At 46.0% G+C, this 19,684-nt stretch overlaps 1 protein-coding gene across 1 annotated transcript in view; it reads right to left on the bottom strand.

The window, feature by feature from the left end:
• The window catches only part of mapkbp1 (mitogen-activated protein kinase binding protein 1), a 32,615-nt gene that overhangs the window by 1,106 nt on the left and 11,825 nt on the right, over window positions 1-19,684 (bottom strand). The window contains exons 5-31 of the mRNA XM_070919943.1: window positions 19,251-19,421; window positions 18,237-18,374; window positions 17,962-18,144; window positions 17,431-17,448; window positions 13,825-13,985; window positions 13,206-13,404; window positions 12,430-12,579; window positions 11,907-12,115; window positions 11,652-11,743; window positions 9,253-9,378; window positions 9,064-9,134; window positions 8,560-8,681; window positions 7,627-7,702; window positions 7,410-7,521; window positions 7,166-7,229; window positions 6,799-6,927; window positions 6,397-6,524; window positions 6,141-6,190; window positions 5,395-5,544; window positions 5,159-5,293; window positions 4,693-4,820; window positions 4,111-4,238; window positions 3,177-3,353; window positions 2,352-2,433; window positions 1,761-2,200; window positions 885-1,637; window positions 260-345 (exon numbers count right to left, since the gene is read on the bottom strand). Coding sequence (XP_070776044.1) covers window positions 260-345; window positions 885-1,637; window positions 1,761-2,200; window positions 2,352-2,433; window positions 3,177-3,353; window positions 4,111-4,238; window positions 4,693-4,820; window positions 5,159-5,293; window positions 5,395-5,544; window positions 6,141-6,190; window positions 6,397-6,524; window positions 6,799-6,927; window positions 7,166-7,229; window positions 7,410-7,521; window positions 7,627-7,702; window positions 8,560-8,681; window positions 9,064-9,134; window positions 9,253-9,378; window positions 11,652-11,743; window positions 11,907-12,115; window positions 12,430-12,579; window positions 13,206-13,404; window positions 13,825-13,985; window positions 17,431-17,448; window positions 17,962-18,144; window positions 18,237-18,374; window positions 19,251-19,421 — 4,278 coding nt within the window. The remainder of the gene's footprint in view (window positions 1-259; window positions 346-884; window positions 1,638-1,760; window positions 2,201-2,351; window positions 2,434-3,176; window positions 3,354-4,110; window positions 4,239-4,692; window positions 4,821-5,158; window positions 5,294-5,394; window positions 5,545-6,140; window positions 6,191-6,396; window positions 6,525-6,798; window positions 6,928-7,165; window positions 7,230-7,409; window positions 7,522-7,626; window positions 7,703-8,559; window positions 8,682-9,063; window positions 9,135-9,252; window positions 9,379-11,651; window positions 11,744-11,906; window positions 12,116-12,429; window positions 12,580-13,205; window positions 13,405-13,824; window positions 13,986-17,430; window positions 17,449-17,961; window positions 18,145-18,236; window positions 18,375-19,250; window positions 19,422-19,684) is intronic.

The following is a 19,684-nucleotide window of genomic DNA, read 5'->3' as shown; positions in this document are numbered from 1 at the left end:
CTGGAGGAAAGAGAGAGAGTTTGAGATTGAGGAAGAGGAGGAGTCTCTCTGAATCTAAAAAAGAAGCCGAAATAATCACATTTATTTCCTCCAAATCAATTAAAAAGTGGCCCGACCCGGCGACACCGACTCTGACCTGTTGAACCTGATACGTCACCACGGCGACCAGTTTCCTGCTGCTGACTTCACATTTTTAATCTTCTACATGTTTTTAGTTTTATGTGACGAAAATATTCCGGACTCTGAAACACAGACTCACCTTCCTGTACAGGTGTGTTGCTCTCTTGAAGCAACTCTGCAGCTCATTGGTCAGAGCTCTGCAGGTCTCCACACTGATTGGCTGGTCTGCACAGAGAAAGAGAGGAGAAGAAGGTAAGGTACTTTACCAACAACAACATCAACAAAACACAAGGGTATAAAAATATTATATAAGATATCAGGATATCGATTTTTTTCTACCTTCCAATTCATGAACAGCAGGTGTGTTACTATGGAAACGTCTCTGCGTTGGACATGTTGTACAAAACTGATTTTATTTTTATTTTACACAGTTGCAAAAAACATGAATACTGACAGCTGATTGGCTCCTCCACGCCCCCCACACACCACGTTTGTCTGATGGTTTCAGTTTCCTGTTCTTACATGATGGAGGGAGTGAAGAAGAAGAAGACGAAGAGGAAGAGGAAGAAGAAGAAGAACGGAAAAGTATAAACAAAGAAGAGAACAGTGAAACGTCTCACCCATCCGTATGGAGCGAGAGGAGGAGGAGTGCAGTGATGAAGAGGAGTATGAAGGTGAGGGGCGGGGCCAGCACCCAGAGCCCTGATAAAGAGATGACAGGATGAAGGGATGAAGAAGAGGAGGAGGACGACGAGAGTCCAAACCTGCATCGTCTCTCTGCTCCACTCTACTGCCGCCTGCAAGAGTCTGAGACTCCTCCTCCTGCCGGGGGGGAGTCAAGGGGGAGACGGAGACCGGAGGAGGCCGCGATGAGGAAGACGATGGCGAGAAGGAGGCGAGGGAGGGCTTGTCGGGTAGTGGTCTGCTGCTGCAGGGAACTCGAGCCTGGAGACTGCGAGGGGGAGTGGCTGCTTGGTTACCATGGTTACTCAGAGACGTGGAGGAGGTGACGACGACGGGGACAACAGCAGCGTGGGGGGGTGTGGCCAGTGCTGCGTTGGAGGGCACCACGGCAACAAGAGGAGGCTGAGTCTCTTTGACCTGAGAGGAGGAGGTTTCCGTTGCTGCCGTCAATGATGATGATGTCACAGCAGGATCCTCGGGTTCGGAGATGTTGAGGCCGTCGCCCACAGAGACGGAGCGGGACATTTTGGCCATGGAGCTGGCAGTAGGACTCATGTAGGACCGCGGCACCGACGGAGTGGATGAGGAGGAAGAGGAAGACTTCCTTGGGGTGGTGAGAGCAGATGGAGCCGACGCTGCAGTTGGGGTGACGGTGGCTGCTGTCTCCTGGGGGGACCTGGGGGTGGAGGGGCTGGGTCTCTGAGGTGCCGGGGATATGGATGGGGGGCGTCTGGGGGACGAGGGGAGGGTGGTGGGACGCTGGAGGGGGAGGAGCAGCTGAGGGGGGACCTCTCTGGAGGGACGAGAGGTCGACTGAGAGAGGGAGGAGTCACCTGAGGGAGAGAGAGAGGAAGTGTTGGATTTAAATGCTCCAAAACAGGTTTCAAGTCCTTCAAGACAAGTCCTAGACAAGTCTTACTTACTGTTCACCCGTTTCTTGATGTTTCAACTGTTACCTGTGTCAGTCAGCAGGCTCTGGACTGACTGAGCCTTCCGAAGTCCAGAGGAGGAGTTCAGATGGGAGGCGGTGGCCCGGGCTGTTGGGCCCAGGTTCCTCCTGGAGTCCACTGCAGTTTGGACCTTCTTCTTCAGTGGGGATGGCCGGTGAGTCTGCTGGGCCGAGGAGGTCTCCTCCTCCTCCACCCGGCTCTGCAGCTTATCTGTACCCTGCTGGATCTGGTTCCCGACCTGAGGAGGCTGTGTTTGGTCCTGAACTGAGGAAGTCTGGTTGTGGATTTGTTTCTGGCTTTGGTCCTGGTTCCATGACACCCTCCTTTCCTGGGTCTGGATCTGGTTCTGCTCCATCAGAGGTCGGACCTCTGAGACCAGAGGATGGGCCTTCACCTCCCCTCCTCCTCCCCTGCTGTTGCGAGATGGGATAGGAAACATAGTGCGACTGAGGAGGAGAGAGACGATAAAGAGAAACAGAAAACAATCATCACAAACACAACAAACCAGTACAAGAAGCAGAACCAGAGGGTTTTGATAGATGTACAATCAGGTTCATTAAACATGTTACATAATCAGAAAGATATTTGATGTCTTACCTTCCAGCTGAATTCTGGGAGAGGAACCTGGAGGAGATGCTGAGACTCTCACTGGAGCTATGAGACGCTCTGCTCGGACTCCCTGTCAACACACAGTTTACATATTCTGTTTTAATCACCTGGTTTAAGGCCCGGTCACACCAGAAAGTGGCACAGAGGAATTCATCTGTGTCCTCTTGAACACCAGACTCTCAAAGATCAGCACTGTCAAGACGCCTTGCTACGACAGTGTGTCAAAGTTCACCAAAGGTAAACTTGACTGGAGAGATTTCATTAGAATTAACTGATTTTGAGGCTAAATTCTACTGTGAACCAAAGAAATCCAGCTCATGAAATTTTTGTTGAACCCTAGAAATTATTGAAGGAGGATGTTTTAGCTGACCACTATCCATAATGTGCAGCACTTAAATGAAGCATTAAGACTCAAAGTTCATTCTTGACCTTGAAAACAACAGTTGACAAAACAATCTCACCACATGGCCCATTTATTAGCTGTTCTTGAGTTTGTTATAGCTAGTAACAGTACTAGCTCAGCTGACTGTTTAGCTATGACAATCCTTTGACACAAGTCCAAGACAAGTCCAAATACCTTCGAGACAAGTCTAAAGTCCTTTAAGACAAGTCTAAAGTCGTCCTAGACACGTATAAAGTCTGTGAACCAGTGAGAGGCTTCTCAAACAGGCTGATTTCCTGGTGTATTCTGTTGCGGGCAGAGCATCTACCTGCACTGCGTTTACATAGACAATAGGAGCGTTATTGGCGTGTGATGTTGGATGTTGGTGATGGTGGTGCGTTTCAGACTGTGAGCTCCTGCTGTACCTGAGCCTGAGAGGTCGGCCAGGGTGACAAAGTGTTCCTTCAGGAAAGCTTCTTGGTCTGGAGTCTGAGGGACGAGCTGCGAGGACCTGACCTGTCCTCCTCTTCCTCCCTCCTCTTCATCCTCCTCCATCTCCAGCTCAGAGGAGTTTCCATCCACACTGAGAGGCTCTGTAGGCTCAGAGTCTGACGGACCAGACGGAGGGGAGAGACAATGACCCAGAGCCCAAAGTGACACCTTCACAATGCTTGTTGTGTCCAAGCAACAGTCCAAAGCTCCACATTATCAACAACACATTACAATTAACAGCATTCCGAGGAAAAGCAGCAAATCTTCATCTGAGAAGCTTACATTCCACCACTGTCTGTCTGTCTGTCTCTCTGTCTGTCTGTCTGTCTCTCTCTCTCTGTCTGTCTCTCTCTCTCTCTGTCTCTCCGTCTGTCTCTCTCTCTCTCTGTCTGTCTCTCTCTCTCTCTGTCTGTCTCTCCGTCTGTCTCTCTCTCTCTGTCTGTCTGTCTGTCTCTCTGTCTGTCTGTCTGTCTCTCTCTCTGTCTGTCTCTCTCTCTCTGTCTGTCTGTCTCTCTCTCTGTCTGTCTGTCTGTGTCTCTGTCTGTCTGTCTGTCTGTCTGTCTGTCTGTCTGTCTGTCTGTCTGTCTGTCTGTCTCTCTCTCTCCGTCTCTCTGTCTGTCTCTCTCCGTTTCTCTTCTCTGTCTCTCTGTCTGTCTCTCTCCGTCTCTCTGTCTGTCTCTCTCTGTCTCTCTGTCTGTCTCTCTGTCTGTCTCTCTCTGTTTCTCTTCTCTGTCTCTCTCTGTTTCTCTGTCTGTCTCTCTCCGTCTCTCTGTCTGTCTCTCTCCGTCTCTCTGTCTGTCTCTCTGTCTGTCTCTCTCTGTTTCTCTTCTCTGTCTCTCTGTTCGTCTCTCTCTCTGTCTGTCTCTGTCTCACCGTCTCCTGCAGGTCTGACTGGACTGGACAGTCTGGAGTTGAATCCCAGTGAGCAGCCGCTGTCTGGACTGGGTTTGTCCTGTCGTCCACCTGCAGCAGCAGGACACACCTCCTTAACCTGGAACTCACTGACAGGAAGGGGCGGGGCTTAACAGCTGGCACATCTTACACAAACAGACGCTGCGTTTCACTAGTTCCACCCCCCCCCCCCACGCTTGGTATTACTTTTTATATGAGATGTTTCAGTAAAATATCAAGCTATCAATGAGATTTTCTTAAGAAACCATGTCCTGACTGTGGAGTGAACCTGAACACACGTCAGCCACCTTCACAGACCTAAAACATATCGAGAAAGGGTTCAACTGAAAAGCAGTTTCATGTCTTTTTTTTGCACCAAATGCATTGTGGGTGATCTACACCTCTGAAGGGAGCATCGGTGTTGACTCGGTCGATCTCATCAAGTTCACTTCAGTTTCACTTCAGTTTCACTTCAGACACTCGTGATTCAATGAGGACGTGTTGAACCACTAATGAAACAGAGCCAGAATCTGTGCTGATGATGAAATTACGAAACAGTCCTACCTTCCTGCCAGGCTCACTCTGTCCTCCCATTGGTCGGGATACAGCACCAGATCCTCCCTGTCTGGGCTCTGATTGGAAAGCCGGATGAAGTCTGGCCTCTGATTGGTCCTCTCCTCATCGTCCTCTGCCTGGACAAACAGAATCACACGTCATCAACTCAACCAATCTGAGCGTGGAGGTTCATTCTTCACCTTAGGAACACATATTTGTGATAAAACGTTCTAAACTAAAAGTTCATCTTCTAGTTTTTTCTCCTTCAGAGAACAGAACTTGATTAGGTGTCTGAGGCCAAAGGTGACCCTTGAACAGAGACAGGAGCTACAATCTGCCCCCATATGTGACCTCCTGTTATCATGTGACTGAAGCACCTGAGCAAGCTCTATTCACTGAAGAAGTCATTGGAATACGGGCAAGAGCACCGGAAAACGCTAACAAGTAAACCTTGAAGTTTGATGTATGTTCTCACCCATGCAGTTGTGACCTGCAGACTGATAGTGCTCCCCAGCTCCTGATTGGTCCTGTGAAGCCCACCCTCCACAGTCTGGTCCCTCCTCATCTGACTGCAGGGGGAGGTGCTAACATCAAGGGGGCGGGTTTTCACCTAGGTGAGCCGGACAAAAGGTCAGGTTAACTCTGTGTTCACCTCATGTAGGAAAAAAGAGAGGTTTTCTTAATGGAGTTTGGTTTGTGTTAGTATCTGACCTCTTGCTCTGCCTGCTGCTGCTCCTGTCTGTCGGGGGAGAATGAGTCCAGCAGTCTCAGGTCTAACATGGACTTAACCATCAGGACACCGTCTGCGCTGCCCGTCCTTCTGGACCAGCGACGGCGAGGGAGTCGCCCCCCTGACTCCTCCTGAGGAGTCATAAACTAAGAACTCAGAGGAAACTAAGACCGAGATGGTTTTACTTTAACATGTTGAAATATGTTTAAGTGCTCTGTTACTTCATGCCCACAAATTATTAATGTTATTTATCTTATCTTATTTTTTTTTTATTTTTTTTATTTTTATTCTTATTTTTATTTTTATTCTTATTCTTATTTTAGCTTTTATATTCTACTTATTTGTTATCAAAACAATAGCACCTTCAGACCACAGCAAATTCCTTGTAATGTATGTTACTTGGCAATAAACAGTTTCTGATTCTGATTCTGATTCAAACTAATTATTCATTTGTGCACATAAATGAGTTTGTTTTTCTCCACCTACAGGGCACCATGTGTAGTTAAACATATCAAGTATTGTGAGGAGGATAAAATACACACTTCTGTTCTTCTGCTTTGGTCCATAAAATAAAACTACTGATCTGATGTTTTCAGCTCTTCACTTTCAGTCACAGCTTCATGTACGTCAGCATTTATTCATCGAGTCTGTTTCTGTCTTTTACACTCAGGCAGGAAACACCTTCTGCACGTTTACACTTTTCTTTACTTCCAGTTTTTCCACTGACCTTCCTGCAGCTCTGAGAGTCAAGAGAGCTGAACTTCTCATCAGACGTCTCTGAAAAAACAAAACAAGACAATTTCTTTTCATCAGCTGCTGATCTGTTCCTGTTATCTACAATCTATAATCTATAAGTATAACACAAACACTGACTTCACTCTTTGGATTTGGGTTTGCTCAACACATTGTTTAATGTTTCCTCATTAACTGATTCCCTGTTCCATGCTAACTCTTTAGCATGTTGTGTAACCATGGTAGCAGACCTGTCTCCTCCTCCAGTCTTCCTGCTGTGACCATATAAGGACAGCGGAGCTCCTCCTCCTCCTCCTCTTCCTCCTCCTTGTCGCTGTCAGATGACATGGTGACGACACGAGGAGACGATGCCTCCCTGCTGCTATAACACACACACACATATTATATACATCATTCAAGTTGAAAAACATCCTTGAACTCAGTAGATAGAGTCAGTGTTGTTTTGAATCAGGTTAAAACAGTCGCCATGTTTGATGAGTATTTTTACTCATAGCAGTTCTAATGTTAACTGACGGCACGTCTTCATATTAACTTAATAAATTCATCATCGTGTGTTTACAAAGGTTCATTTATCTTTTTCATTCATTCAGTTTTTAAAATGAACTCTTCTGAGGAACAAGCCTAACGTTTACCTGAGGTTCACCACTTTCTGCTGAGGTGCATTCTGGGAGTTCTGAGTGCTGCTGGGAGGTCGGAGGTCAGCGAGTCGCTGCCTCATCCTGATGGTCAACTCTGGACTGAGACGCCACACAAAGATACAGCTGCACACACACACACAGGCTTCATTATTACTTTTAGAGAACCATTTCTAAATGTTTTGATGTAAAATATAAATAATAAACTCTCTACGAGGAAATAATAAAGTCTTCCAACAAACCTACTGTGATGTCATACTGATGTCATCACATTTCATTGAGCAGACTTTTAAACATGTTTTAAAAGTCAGCTCAATGAAAATGTTAAGATCTGCTGAACATTTGGACGTGAGCTGAGACGTACCTGTCTCCAGAGACCGTGATCAGGTGTCTGCAGTCACTGCTGAACTTCAGACCTGTTACTATCTCTGACAGACAGACAGACAGACAGACAGACAGACAGGCAGACAGACAGACAGACAGACAGACAGACAGACAGGCAGACACTGTTAGTTTGAAATATCCATTACTCACAGTCTAAAACACACTTCCATATAAACATGTATTCATACATAGGAGACATGAAATGAAACAGACGGAGGACCGACCCGAGTGTCCGAACATGGTGGCCACACACTCCCCAGAGTAGAAGTCAAATATACTGATGTTCTTATCCGAACAGGAGGTGGCGATGTAGAGACCTGACGGGTCAATCTGCACCTGAGGGGGACAGAGGAGGGGGCGCTTAACACCTGTCAACTAAATGCTTATGAATCATCCATACCTGCTGTTACCATGGCAACATGAGTGGATGGTGTGACTTACCTTAATGAGAGTCCCATCCTCGCCCTGAGAGCCTTTATACAACTTCTTCTGTTTACCGTTACTGATGTTAAAGATCCTGCAGGAGAGGGGGGGGGGGGGGCATCAGTATTGGACTGGTGTCCATCATCATCATCATCATCATTATCATCATCATCAGCATTTTGCAGTTAGAACACAAAGATAAACTTTCAAAACTTCACTGTTTATGTTTGTGTCTTTGTATGAAATGCTTCATCACTTCAGTTCCTCCATTTCCGTGTGCAATGCATTGTGGGACATTGTGTTCATTTTACTCTGATTTCATGTTTAACGTTGTCGCTCCTAAAACTTCCTGCCACAGCAGGTCCACAATCTGACCAGCAGGGGGCAGCCTGACAACACAGGTCAACACACAGCACTCAGACTGGGAACCAGGCAGACACTCAGACTGGGAACCAGACAGACATTAAACCATGTAGTTCATTTCAACTCTAATTCATATCAAAAACACACATGAATGACTGAATGCTGGCTGCTCTGTGTCTATGGTGCATTCAAGTGCTGCTCTGGACATTTGACATTCAGTTCCGCTGTCAAACATAATTATATTAAAATCAAACCTAGACATGGACGTTATTGAAGAGGATGATGATAATATGGAAACTGTTCTTCAGCTGACTGTCAGATCCCACAGCACTTGAACTTTAGTGTAATAAAGGAGCAGAAACAGAAAGAAGTTATCGTACTACTTGAAAAAGAAAAGAGGAAAAAGAAAAGACGAGAAGAAGAAGACAGTATCATGGCAGTTAATCCTAATCCCCCTCCTGCTGCCTGCTGGGTAATAATCCAGCCTTCAGACTGAACAGTCATGTTTGTTTTAGCTGCAGGTGGATTAACACACACACACACACACACACACACACTCTCTCTCTCTCAGGCAGGCGTGTGTGTTACCTGATGCTGCGGTCCTGACAGCCCACTGCTGCGTACTTCCTGGTTGGTTCGACATCCATGTCGTACAGCGTCGTCTTCCTCACCACGTGATGAGTCCGAGTGAACTCCAACCCCTCCTCCGTCTGTGAGCGCAGGACGAGAAGAAGAAGACAAAAAGAGGACAGCAGGTTTCACATCTGAGTTTCATTCACATGCTGCTTTTTATGAGCTGAAAACATGACTAAAAACAGGAGGATGGAAACTAAGTCTATATTATCTTAATTTTTAATAAAACGTCATTATTTATTTGTTGGTTATATTTTGTATTATTTATTATTTTAATAATCTGTAAAGTAACTATTCTTATACACTTTGTTCTCTGTTATTGTGATATTCTGTTCTAACTGACCATCAACAGTCAGGAGGGAGCTGAACCTGCGACCTTTGAAACAGTTTACGTATGAAAAGACACGTTCAGGCTCAGTGAGCAGCGACTGCGTGACGTCACTCAGGTGCTGCTCTCACCTGCTGAGCGGTGCGGAAGTAGACGCTCTTATCGGCTCCACAGCTGATCATCCTCACTTTGCCCTCATTGGCTGACAGACAGGAAGAAGAAGGTGATGTCAGAGGGCAAACATCAGCAGAGTTTAAACAAACAACTTTAACTGAACAGGACGACAGCAGACTGTGAGGTCAGAGGTCACCGACACTGACCGGCCAATCGGATGGCGGTGATGGAGGACGAGTGTTCATCCAGAGTCTGAACCAGACTATACTCTCTGCCTGCATCCAGGACGTGGATCAGACGATCCCGACTGGCCGTGGCTAATAACTGGAGACCTGAGAGAGAGACAGACAGGCAGACAGACAGGCAGGCAGGCAGGCAGGCAGACAGATAGACAGACAGACAGACAGACAGGCAGGCAGGCAGTCAGGCAGACAGGCAGACAGGCAGGCAGGCAGGCAGACAGGCAGGCAGGCAGGCAGACAGGCAGACAGGCAGGCAGGCAGACAGACAGGCAGGCAGGCAGGCAGGCAGGCAGGCAGGCAGACAGACAGACAAGCAGACAGGCAGGCAGGCAGGCAGGCAGGCAGGCAGGCAGACAGGCAGACAGACAGGCAGGCAGACAGACAGACAGACAGACAGACAGGCAGACAGACAGACAGACAGGATTGTTTGTTATGTGTTATAAAGTATTTTGAACTGGACATGTAATGTTCGTCCATGTGCTACACAGAAATATTGGTGTGGAAATATGTGAAAGCACGTTGGATATAAAGCAATAAGAATAAAAGCATGGGATTATATTAACTAGTGCAGCTTTACAGAGCTGCTGGCATGGCTAGAGGCTCTTAGTCTGGTTTATATGAATCTTTTCTTCTTCACGCATAGAGCATCTTGAACTCTGTTACAAACAACAGTTTAATATTCTGTTTTCTATCTTTTGACTCCTGCAGGCCACCATAGAATTTCTGTTTTCTGATATATTTCACTCTCAGTGGACGTCATCAAACAAGTCGATTCATCTTCATCTTCACAGTCTGAGAGGATTACACTGTGTTCATCCTGACTGCTGAGTTGGCGTCTTCTCTCTCAGCACACAAGCAACAGGAAGTGATGTCACTCCTGCTGTTAAACTGTGTGTGTGTGTGTTTACGAGCAGCATTCCTCTCCCTGTGTTGTTGTTTCCTGGGCAACAGAATTGTGTCTTATTGTTGAAGTTTGCTGGTTTTACTATCGATTAGTGAGACCCACTGAGAGGTTTACTGGCCTGTTTTATGTGTGTGTGTGTGTGTGTGTGTGTCGATGCCAGATGTAGTTCACACACTAACAGCCTGTGAGCAGCTTAAGAAGCAGCCACAGTCTCACATTGAGGTCTCGTCACACCAGAAACAAGAATTAGTTTTAACGTTTAAAAAAAGAATTCTTCTTTCTTTTTTTTATTAAAACTCTGCTCTTATTTTGGTAATTTTATCCATCATTTCTATCTGTAATAAACACTGCACTCACTAACTGGTTACCGTGGTAACAGCAGCTGTGGTTTAGTACTACAGTCCTGTTTTCATAAAGACATCAGTTGATCGTAACAGCGACCTCCATCTGAAGTTTTCTCAACGTCGACTAAATCGCTGCTAACAAGTAGAATACATCGAGATGACATATTGAACAACTAATGCAGGAAAAATAGAGTTTGCTACTTTTATTTTAAAGGTCCTGTATATAACAATATGCAACAATTTACATGTATTAATTGTTTTTTATTGCCAATGTGTGAGCGGAGTGTAACGCCATATAAAAAATGAGATCCTGCCCGACTTTCTTGCCTATAACAGCCTGTGGACTGATTTCTGTCAAGGACTCGGGACAAATTTTCCAGGGAAATCCAAAGGAGGTGACGTGGTGTGCGCTCCCAAGTGTTTAGCCTCTGTTCAGACAGTGCAATACTAGCTAACGTTAGCTTAGAAATGTAACATCAACAAACAACCCGCCACGTGTGCTAAGTCCAGGTAGCTTGCTTGCTCACGCGGACGAATTGCTATCTAGCTAACGAAGCAAAATACTGTCTTGAGTGGAAAATGTCAGCTAATTCATCCAGACTCCTGGGGCTAATCTGGCTGGTAAATTGGCTAGCTTGCCGTTTGCAAATCACTTCATCAGCTAACGATTTCAAGAAACCGACTAAAGTTGAAGACGACGACAACACAAACAAACTTTACTGTGACGAGTGAAGCAGCTGATCACAACAGGTCTTTTTAAATCCAGTTCAGACTGAGATGAACTCTGGTGAGACTGAAAGCTGCAGTCTGACCTCTTATTGGCTGAGTCACGTGATGTCACAAAAGCCACAACTAAACCACCAACAGGCCTCGGTGGAGGTCGACCTCAGTGCAGGTTCACGGCCTGGCTCAGGGGCAGGGGAGGTGGGCAGAGTGGCTGCTGGTTCACTCATAGAACAACAGTGTTCAGGTCATGTGACAGGGAGGTAGCGTGGGAAAGATCCCCTCTGTTCTTACCTGCAGGCGTCACTGTACACTGTACTATATTATATACTGTGTTTACATGTTGTACTGCGTTATATACTGTGTTTACATGTTGTACTGTAGTTTCTCACCAGTATCTGGTTTGGAGAACTCAAGGCAGAGGATCTCTGAGTCGTGAGCCTGAACATTCATGATCTCCTCCATACTGTCCAGATCATGGATCCTGCAGCACACACACACACACACACACACACACACACACACACACACACACACACAGTACACAGTATCAGACTCAGCAGCTCATTATGTCTTTTGACTGTCTGGACTCAAACCTGCGGTTAAACCCCCTCAGTACAGTAAATTAAAGCCCCCCCCCCCCTCACCTGAGGACTCCCATGCGGTCCCCAGAGGCCAGGTGCTGTCCATCAGGACTGACTCTCAGGGTCCTAATGCCCACTCTGCTCTGGTCAGTCTGCTGGCCCTCTGAACTCGATGACCCCGCCTTCTCTGCGTTGCCACCGGTGACAGTGCTGCTCTCCGTGTCCAGGAGGCTGCTTATGTTGTCGTCTATGTAAATAACCTTCTGCAGGTCCTGCGGGGTCAGAGGTCAGGAGGGTGTCAGGTGTACAGGTGTAGGTGAGGTGTACAGGTGAGGTGTAGAGGTGTAGGTGAGGTGTACAGGTGTAGAGGTGCAGGTGAGGTGTAGAGGTGTAGGTGAGGTGTACAGGTGAGGTGTAGAGGTGCAGGTGAGGTGTACAGGTGTAGGTGAGGTGTACAGGTGTAGAGGTGCAGGTGAGGTGTACAGGTGTAGGTGAGGTGTACAGGTGTAGGTGAGGTGTATAGGTGTAGAGGTGCAGGTGAGGTGTACAAGTGTAGGTCAGGTGTACAGGTGTAGGTGTCTCCTACGTGGCTCAGGATGTTCCTGTTGAGGACGTTGTGGCCGTCGATGTTCCACAGTCGGATGGTGTTGTCTGAGGAGCAGGACAGGAATGACCCGGGGGAGAGATGCACCTCACCACCTCCTCCTCCTCCTCCTCCTCCTCCCTCTGGGTACACCTGCAGGAGACACAACAGGAGGTGCTGACAGAGCTGTGGTGTTGAAGTAATTTCAATACGCTGAGAGAGATAATCGATGTACAGTGACTGATCATTAGCTAAACCCCTCCCCCTGAGCAGTGATTATCCCACCACAGCTTAGCAACACTAACTAGTCCCAGCAGGTGTGTCTGTATCTGCTCTAATGTTAGCTGCTAACGTTAGCATGTCCGGCTAACTAGCCGAGTGTTACTTCCCACTTATAATTAGCTCACTCCAGTATTTTGTGGGGTCACAGGTTACGTTAGAGAAATCCATTTTTTACCTTAAAAGTCTATTAATTCATCCTGTAATAATGATGTGAGGCAATCAATCAACCAATCAATCAATCTGAAGATGTAGCTCTCAGCAACATAGAGAAGAGGAGTTCACTAAATGTCAAAGTATCCTTTTCAAATGTAAATATAAACACGAAGGTACAGATCCAGGATCCACCCCCCCCCCTCCGGCTGCAGGCTCTACAACCTCAGAGTAGCAAGTTGCAGGTGCTCATTTTATGTTATTGTGTTTTTATGACCAACTGATGTTTTAGCTCTGTGACCTTTGACCTCTCAGGAGGACAGAATGTGTGATTGATACACACTGACCTCCAGGCTCCACACGCAGGAGGAGTGGTAGAGGGCGGAGTACAGTTTTCCCGCCCTGCGGGGGTCACGGAGGTCTCGGACGTCCCACACGTAAACACTGTGGTCGTTGTAGACACATGACAGCCAGTGGTTGGTAGGGTCATAGGTCACCGCCACCGTATCCGGGTAACGAGCCTCTGGCCTGCAGGAGAACAGCTGACTGAAGAGGAAGAGGAGGAGGAGGAGGAGGAGGAAGTGAGTTGAGGACATTGTCATTAACATGATGAGCTCCTGAAGGATTGTGGGATACACAGACACGTTCCTATGACAACTAAAAATAAAACCATGCTGATGTTTCTGTGGTTTCCATGGTAACCGGTCTACATGCCCAGTGGTCAGCTGACCTCTAAATAAAAACCAGACTCACTGACTGATGATTAAATAAAGTTCTGCAGTCGGACATCATGTGACCTCTGACACAAGTCATGTGGGTCCACACATGAGGAGTTATGCAAAACTATTACATATATATATATATATATATATCATATATATATATATCCCATTGTTTATATACAGTATATACATACTGTATTACCAGACAGGTGTGTGCGTTACCTAACAGGTGTGTGTATGTTACCTGGCGTCCACCATACTGGAGATGTCTGCTCCCAGACTGTGTGGGCGGGGCAGAGTGCACAGGAAGTGCAGATTGACGGGGCTGAAAGCTCTAACCGTCCCGTCAGAACAACCACAGAAGATCAACTCGTCTGTGACGGACAGACAGGTGGCCTGAGACGCCTGAGGACAGATAGACAGGCAGATGGACAATGAGTATTTGGGGCAGCAGGATGGTGTATGTGGGACTGAGCCAAATTAAAATACAGGTTCATGGTGATGAAGGAACATGTCACCCAGTGTGGCTCTTTGAGAGAGTCGTCTTGGTGGTGTTGGTGTTGGCGATGTTGGTGGTGATGGTGGTGGTGATGTTATTGGTGTTGGTGGTGTTGGTGGTGATGTTGGTGGTGGTGATGTTGGTGATGTTGGTGGTGTTGGTGGTGGTGATGTTATTGGTGTTGGTGATGTTGGTGGTGGTGATGTTATTGGTGTTGGTGATGTTGGTGGTGTTGGTGGTGGTGATGTTATTGGTGTTGGTGATGTTATTGGTGTTGGTGATGTTGGTGGTGTTGGTGGTGGTGATGTTGGTGATGTTATTGGTGTTGGTGATGTTGGTGTTGTGTAATTTCCCCCCGGGGATCAATTAAGTATTTCTGATTCTGATGTTGGTGGTGGTAGTGTTGGTGATGATGTTGGTGGTGATGTTAGTGATGTTGGTGATGTTGGTGGTGTTGGTGGTAATGATGTTGGTGATGGTGGTGGTGATGTTATTGGTGTTGGTGATGTTGGTGGTGTTGGTGCTAATGATGTTGGTGGTGGTGATGTTATTGGTGTTGGTGATGTTGGTGGTGTTGATGGTGGTGATGTTATTGGTGTTGGTGATGTTATTGGTGTTGGTGGTGTTGGTGATGTTATTGGTGTTGGTGATGTTGATGGTGATATTGGTGGTGATGATGGTGATATTGGTGGTGGTGGTGATATTGGTGGTGTTGGTGATGTTGGTGGTGGTGATGTTGGTGGTGTTGGTGATGTTGGTGGAGTTGGTGATGTTGGTGGTGTTGGTGATATTGGTGGTGTTGGTGGAGGTGGTGGTGTTGGTGATGTTGGTGATATTGGTGGAGGTGGTGATGTTGGTGGTGGTGGTGATGTTTGTGGTGTTGGTGATATTGGTGGTGTTGGTGGAGGTGGTGATGTTGGTGATATTGGTGGTGTTGGTGATGTTGGTGGTGTTGGTGATGGTGGTGATGTTGGTGATATTGGTGGTGTTGGTGGAGGTGGTGATGTTGGTGATATTGGTGGTGTTGGTGATGTTGGTGGTGATGTTGGTGATATTGGTGGTGTTGGTGGAGGTGGTGATGTTGGTGATATTGGTGGTGTTGGTGATATTGGTGGTGTTGGTGGAGGTGGTGATGTTGGTGATGTTTGTGGTGTTGGTGATATTGGTGGTGTTGGTGGAGGTGGTGATGTTGGTGGTGGTGGTGATGTTGGTGGTGTTGGAGAGGTGGTGATGTTGGTGGTGTTGGTGGAGGTGGTGTAGACTAGATTCGACTATCCTAGTTCATTTTTGACCTTGTAAACAGTAGTTTGACAAAAAGACAACTTTCTAGCTTTTTTCTGGAGCTTTCAAGTAAAAGACATGCTCCTCCACTCCGGACCTCACGTTAAGATTTAGTTAGCATTACGTTGGATATGCTAACTATTCGTTGCTACCATAACATCGACTTGCTATAAACCCATCTCATTGGTTATGCTAGCTGTTTTGTAGCTAATCAGGCTAGCAGCATCACCATGCCTCTAGTCTTCATGCTAAGCTAAGTTAAACCTGGTGTAACACTGTTTAGCTCAAGACTAAAAACCACATAGTGTTTTTTATGCTATCTGTTTTGTTTCACCAGCTAGCAGTTGCCCCTGCCTCCAGTGTTTGTGCTAAGCTAGGCTAAACACGTCCTGAACCTTTCAGAGACTGATATCAGTCCATCCATCTTTCTCTTCCTGTCCACGAGATACAACATGTAGATCAGACAGTTCTGGGGTTGTTTGATGGTTCTGATGGAGCTAAGCTAGCAGAACCATCAGCTCCATGTTTGTAGAGGTGCAAATGAAATTATTGGCAGGAGGTGAGATATCATGAAGCCTGGAGGTTGAGATGACGTGTTTTAAACTCTAAACAGAATGAACATGTTTCTGGTCTTTGTGTTTTGTGTCTACTAAAATGTAAATGAAGTGAGAGAATGTGTGTGGGTGAAGATTCAGACAAAGACGGCTGTGTTACTGAGCTGCTGCTCTGTCAGTACTGCAGTATCAGTACTGCAGTGTCAGTACTGCAGTATCAGTACTGCAGCAGTGAGTGGATTCTGGATGTTTGGTGGAGGTGACTGATGCTGCGTTCAGGGTCCTCTGTAAAATCAGAGTGTGTAGGGTGAACTGGGTGATACGTCACTCAGCCAATCAGGTGGAGTGTTGATTATGAGCGGCGTGCTGTGAAACCGACCAATGGAGTGAGAGGAAGGAAGTGGGTGTGTCTGAGTCAGTCAGTTCAGCCAGTGAGGATAAAAATTCAGATCTCAGATCAGATTCATGTTCTGTAAAATCCTCTTCTGTTCGCTCCTGAAGAGCCGAATGTGACCGTGAATAAAGTCAAACATGGAGGAGTGGTGATCTCTTGTTAAACCAAACCAAAGCAACTGATTTTCATGTCTGATTAAAAGCTTGTTATTTAATCCATATTTTATCCTTAGCAGCTACAGAGCTAGCTCTTTAGCTTTTACAGCCTCATCACACTAGCAATTAAAACAGTGGAATTTCGGGCTGATATAAGCTGCAATCATCTTGCAGAGGCAAAGAAAATCCATGCTAATCTTTAGCGTAGAGTTCAACTTTAGCCAACTAGAAATCGTCTTGACAGAGCTGATCTTTGAGTCCAAAGGGAGGAGGCTATTGTAGGTTATTAGCTGTGTGTCACCATCCAGTGTTAAGTCCACTTCAAGGGAGAGCTGCTAGTGTCTGCCCAAATATTTGCTAGTTGCGTTGCTAGGCTCCTTTTGAAAAAACAAAGTTGCTAAAGAATCACTAAGTTAGCAACACTGGGTTTGCAGTTGCAGTTGCAAGACATAAGTGGTGCACAAACATCTCTTGAATAAACTTTTTGTCTGGTTAGCGACCAAGCTAGCTTGGAGCTTGGAGAGCTATTGTAGCTGGCTGGTGGTGCTATGCCACTTTCTGTTCTGCTGATTAGTTTCTATGGTGGGAGCTAAAAGCTAACTAGCAGCCAGCGACCACTGTCATCATAACGATCGTGTCTCTGAGATTCAAGCCACTTTTTTCCTGAAGAAATAAAAGATCGATTACATGTAGCTTAATGTACTTTATTTCAGGTAAACTGACTAATATCAATGACGTGGGGTTATGTTGACTTTAATAATGTTGAACTCTCTTCTGTAGTGAGACATCACGGTCACATATTCATCATGGCAAATAAAGCTGTGATGTGTTTCCTGTTAGAGTTAGTTTGACATCAGGCGTCTTTGTTCTCTTTAGTATCACTTTTCCTCATCAGTCTGATCCGGAGTAAATGTTGTTGACGAGTCACAGGTTGAACTGACTGAGTCCAGGTGAAATGACGACTTACGGAGTCAGAGTCGACTCTCTGCACAGGAAGCAGAGGAGGAAGCAGAGGAACTTCACATTAAAAGACACACACACAGAGTGAAATATTCAAATCCTTTAAACAGCAAGTTAACATCAGCGTGAACAGCAGTCTTTAGCTGTGGTCCTGTACCTGTAACCACACCCAACAGTGATGTCACAGTGTACTGGAGTACACCTGTACATCACGGCAGCAATGTGAGAAGTTAAACCACTGGAGGTCAGAAAAAAATAGATGTTGGGGGGGTTAAGTTTATCTCTAACATTAAACAAATGTTATATTTACAGTATATGAAAACTTTGTCCTTATGGAGGCGCAAGAAAACAGATCAGAAGGTCATTAAATAATTAAGATTCATCACAAACACTGACAGCAAATTTCATACAAATCTGGCCGGTAGCTGTTGAGATATCTTGAAGGTGGACGGACTGATTATTGGTTTTGGTTTCTATCTGAGCATTTAGTGTCGTCGTGGAAACGTGGTGGAGACGTCTTCGTGGCGTTTCTACTCACCCGCAGCTCCACCCACTTGTCAAGGAGTCGCCGGTCGTTGAACTCACACAGCAGACCGGAGGAAGTGATGCAGAAAGTAGAGGAGGCCTGTCGGCCCCGCCCACACGCCACATCACTGAAGAAATTATTCCTGAGCTCTCCCAGCAGCCCTGAACGCCCCAGCAGAGGGACGGTGGCGTTCACCTGGAGACCGGTGGAGAGGATGATCAATAAATACAATAGTCAAACAGCATGTTTTCATTAACAGCTGATTAACATGTGATGGACATGAGAACCTTGGAGGTCTTAGCGTGGTCCAGGTACCAGAACTTGACGTGGCGGTTGCCGGCGGTAACAAAGTATGAGCTGTCATCTGAGAAGGAGACGGCCGTCACCTTACTGGACACCTTATTGGCTGCAACCACGACATTTTTCTAATAAACAGACACATAAAAAAACAAAAACCGCATCTGTCAACAGATCAGACTTAATGTTTGAATGCAACTCGCTGGTTAAATCAGTCGTGTTGATTCTGACCTGGAAGCAGTTTGACTAAAACGTCTTTTCATCGACTAAAATACAAACAACAAGAAGAGGAAGTTGACTAAATATGACTACAACTAACGTGGACTTTTGAATTTTAGTGTTAATGTGTCAGCTTCTTTTAGTGTAGTTTAAGTCCTGAAATCAAAACAACAGTGTGTCCATGAACGCACCATCCTGCTGGTTTTATAATGCAACGCTTCTGATTTGCAGAAACAGGAAAAAACAGCAGAATGTTCCTTTAAATGGCTCCTGTTGCTGTTGTGACAATAAACAGCAGAAAAGTTCACAGCTGTCGTCAATCAGACTCCAGACAGACGACCTGAAACGCACCACATCATCAGAGGTCATGTGATCAGGGCCTTGGACTCATTGGACCAACTGAACATCTGAATGGATTTGACAGCTTTTATAAACCGATTAACTCCAGTTGGTTCAACTTTGCTGTTCTTTTGATCGTTGTTAATGAAACTGAACACTTCCTGCAGATGTTTCACAGCTGAAACAGATTCCTTTTAATTTGATCTGAATTAAAACTTGTTCTTCAGTTTATGTTCCCTGAACCTTTTTCCCTCCAGCCAGCCTCAGCGTAGCTGGCAGTTTAAGGAAAAGTCCTGCATTCAAAGCTTTAAATAAGAAAAAGTACAAAAGTATTGGCATCAAAATATATTTAAAGTACCAAAGTAAAGTACTCATTCTGCAGAATAATATATATTATAATAGTGGATTGTAGTTATTGATGTGTTCATGTTAATGTTCAGAGTCACCTTCCAGTTCCAGACGTTCACCATCATGTCGTGTTGGTAGCCCACACTGACGATGTATTTCCCGTTGGGAGAAAACGACACACAGGCGACTCCGTATTTATGTTCCTGCAGCTCAGCGACCTGCAGACGCTCCGACACCTCCCAGACTCGAACCGCCGGCATGTGACCGCTCTGAGGGGGGGGGCACACGAGTCAAGTTCGTTAAAAATGTTGATGTTGATATTATTTTAGACGCCACAGGCTCTTATTGTGGACACAGCTGGTGACAGTGTTTTCATATCTCATCTCTATTTTATACCATCCTCTCTCTGTCTCTGTGTCTGTCTCTGTCGCTCTCTCTGTCTGTCTGTCTCTCTCTCTGTCTGTCTGTCTCTGTCCCTCTCTCTGTCTCTGTCTCTCTCTCTGTCTCTGTGTCTGTCTCTCTCTCTGTCTCT

This window comes from Enoplosus armatus, chromosome 15 (assembly GCF_043641665.1).
Source record: "Enoplosus armatus isolate fEnoArm2 chromosome 15, fEnoArm2.hap1, whole genome shotgun sequence".
NCBI classification, from domain to species: domain Eukaryota; kingdom Metazoa; phylum Chordata; class Actinopteri; order Centrarchiformes; family Enoplosidae; genus Enoplosus; species Enoplosus armatus.
Note: the sequence above shows the minus strand (reverse complement) of the source record. Positions and strands in the feature narration are given on the sequence as shown.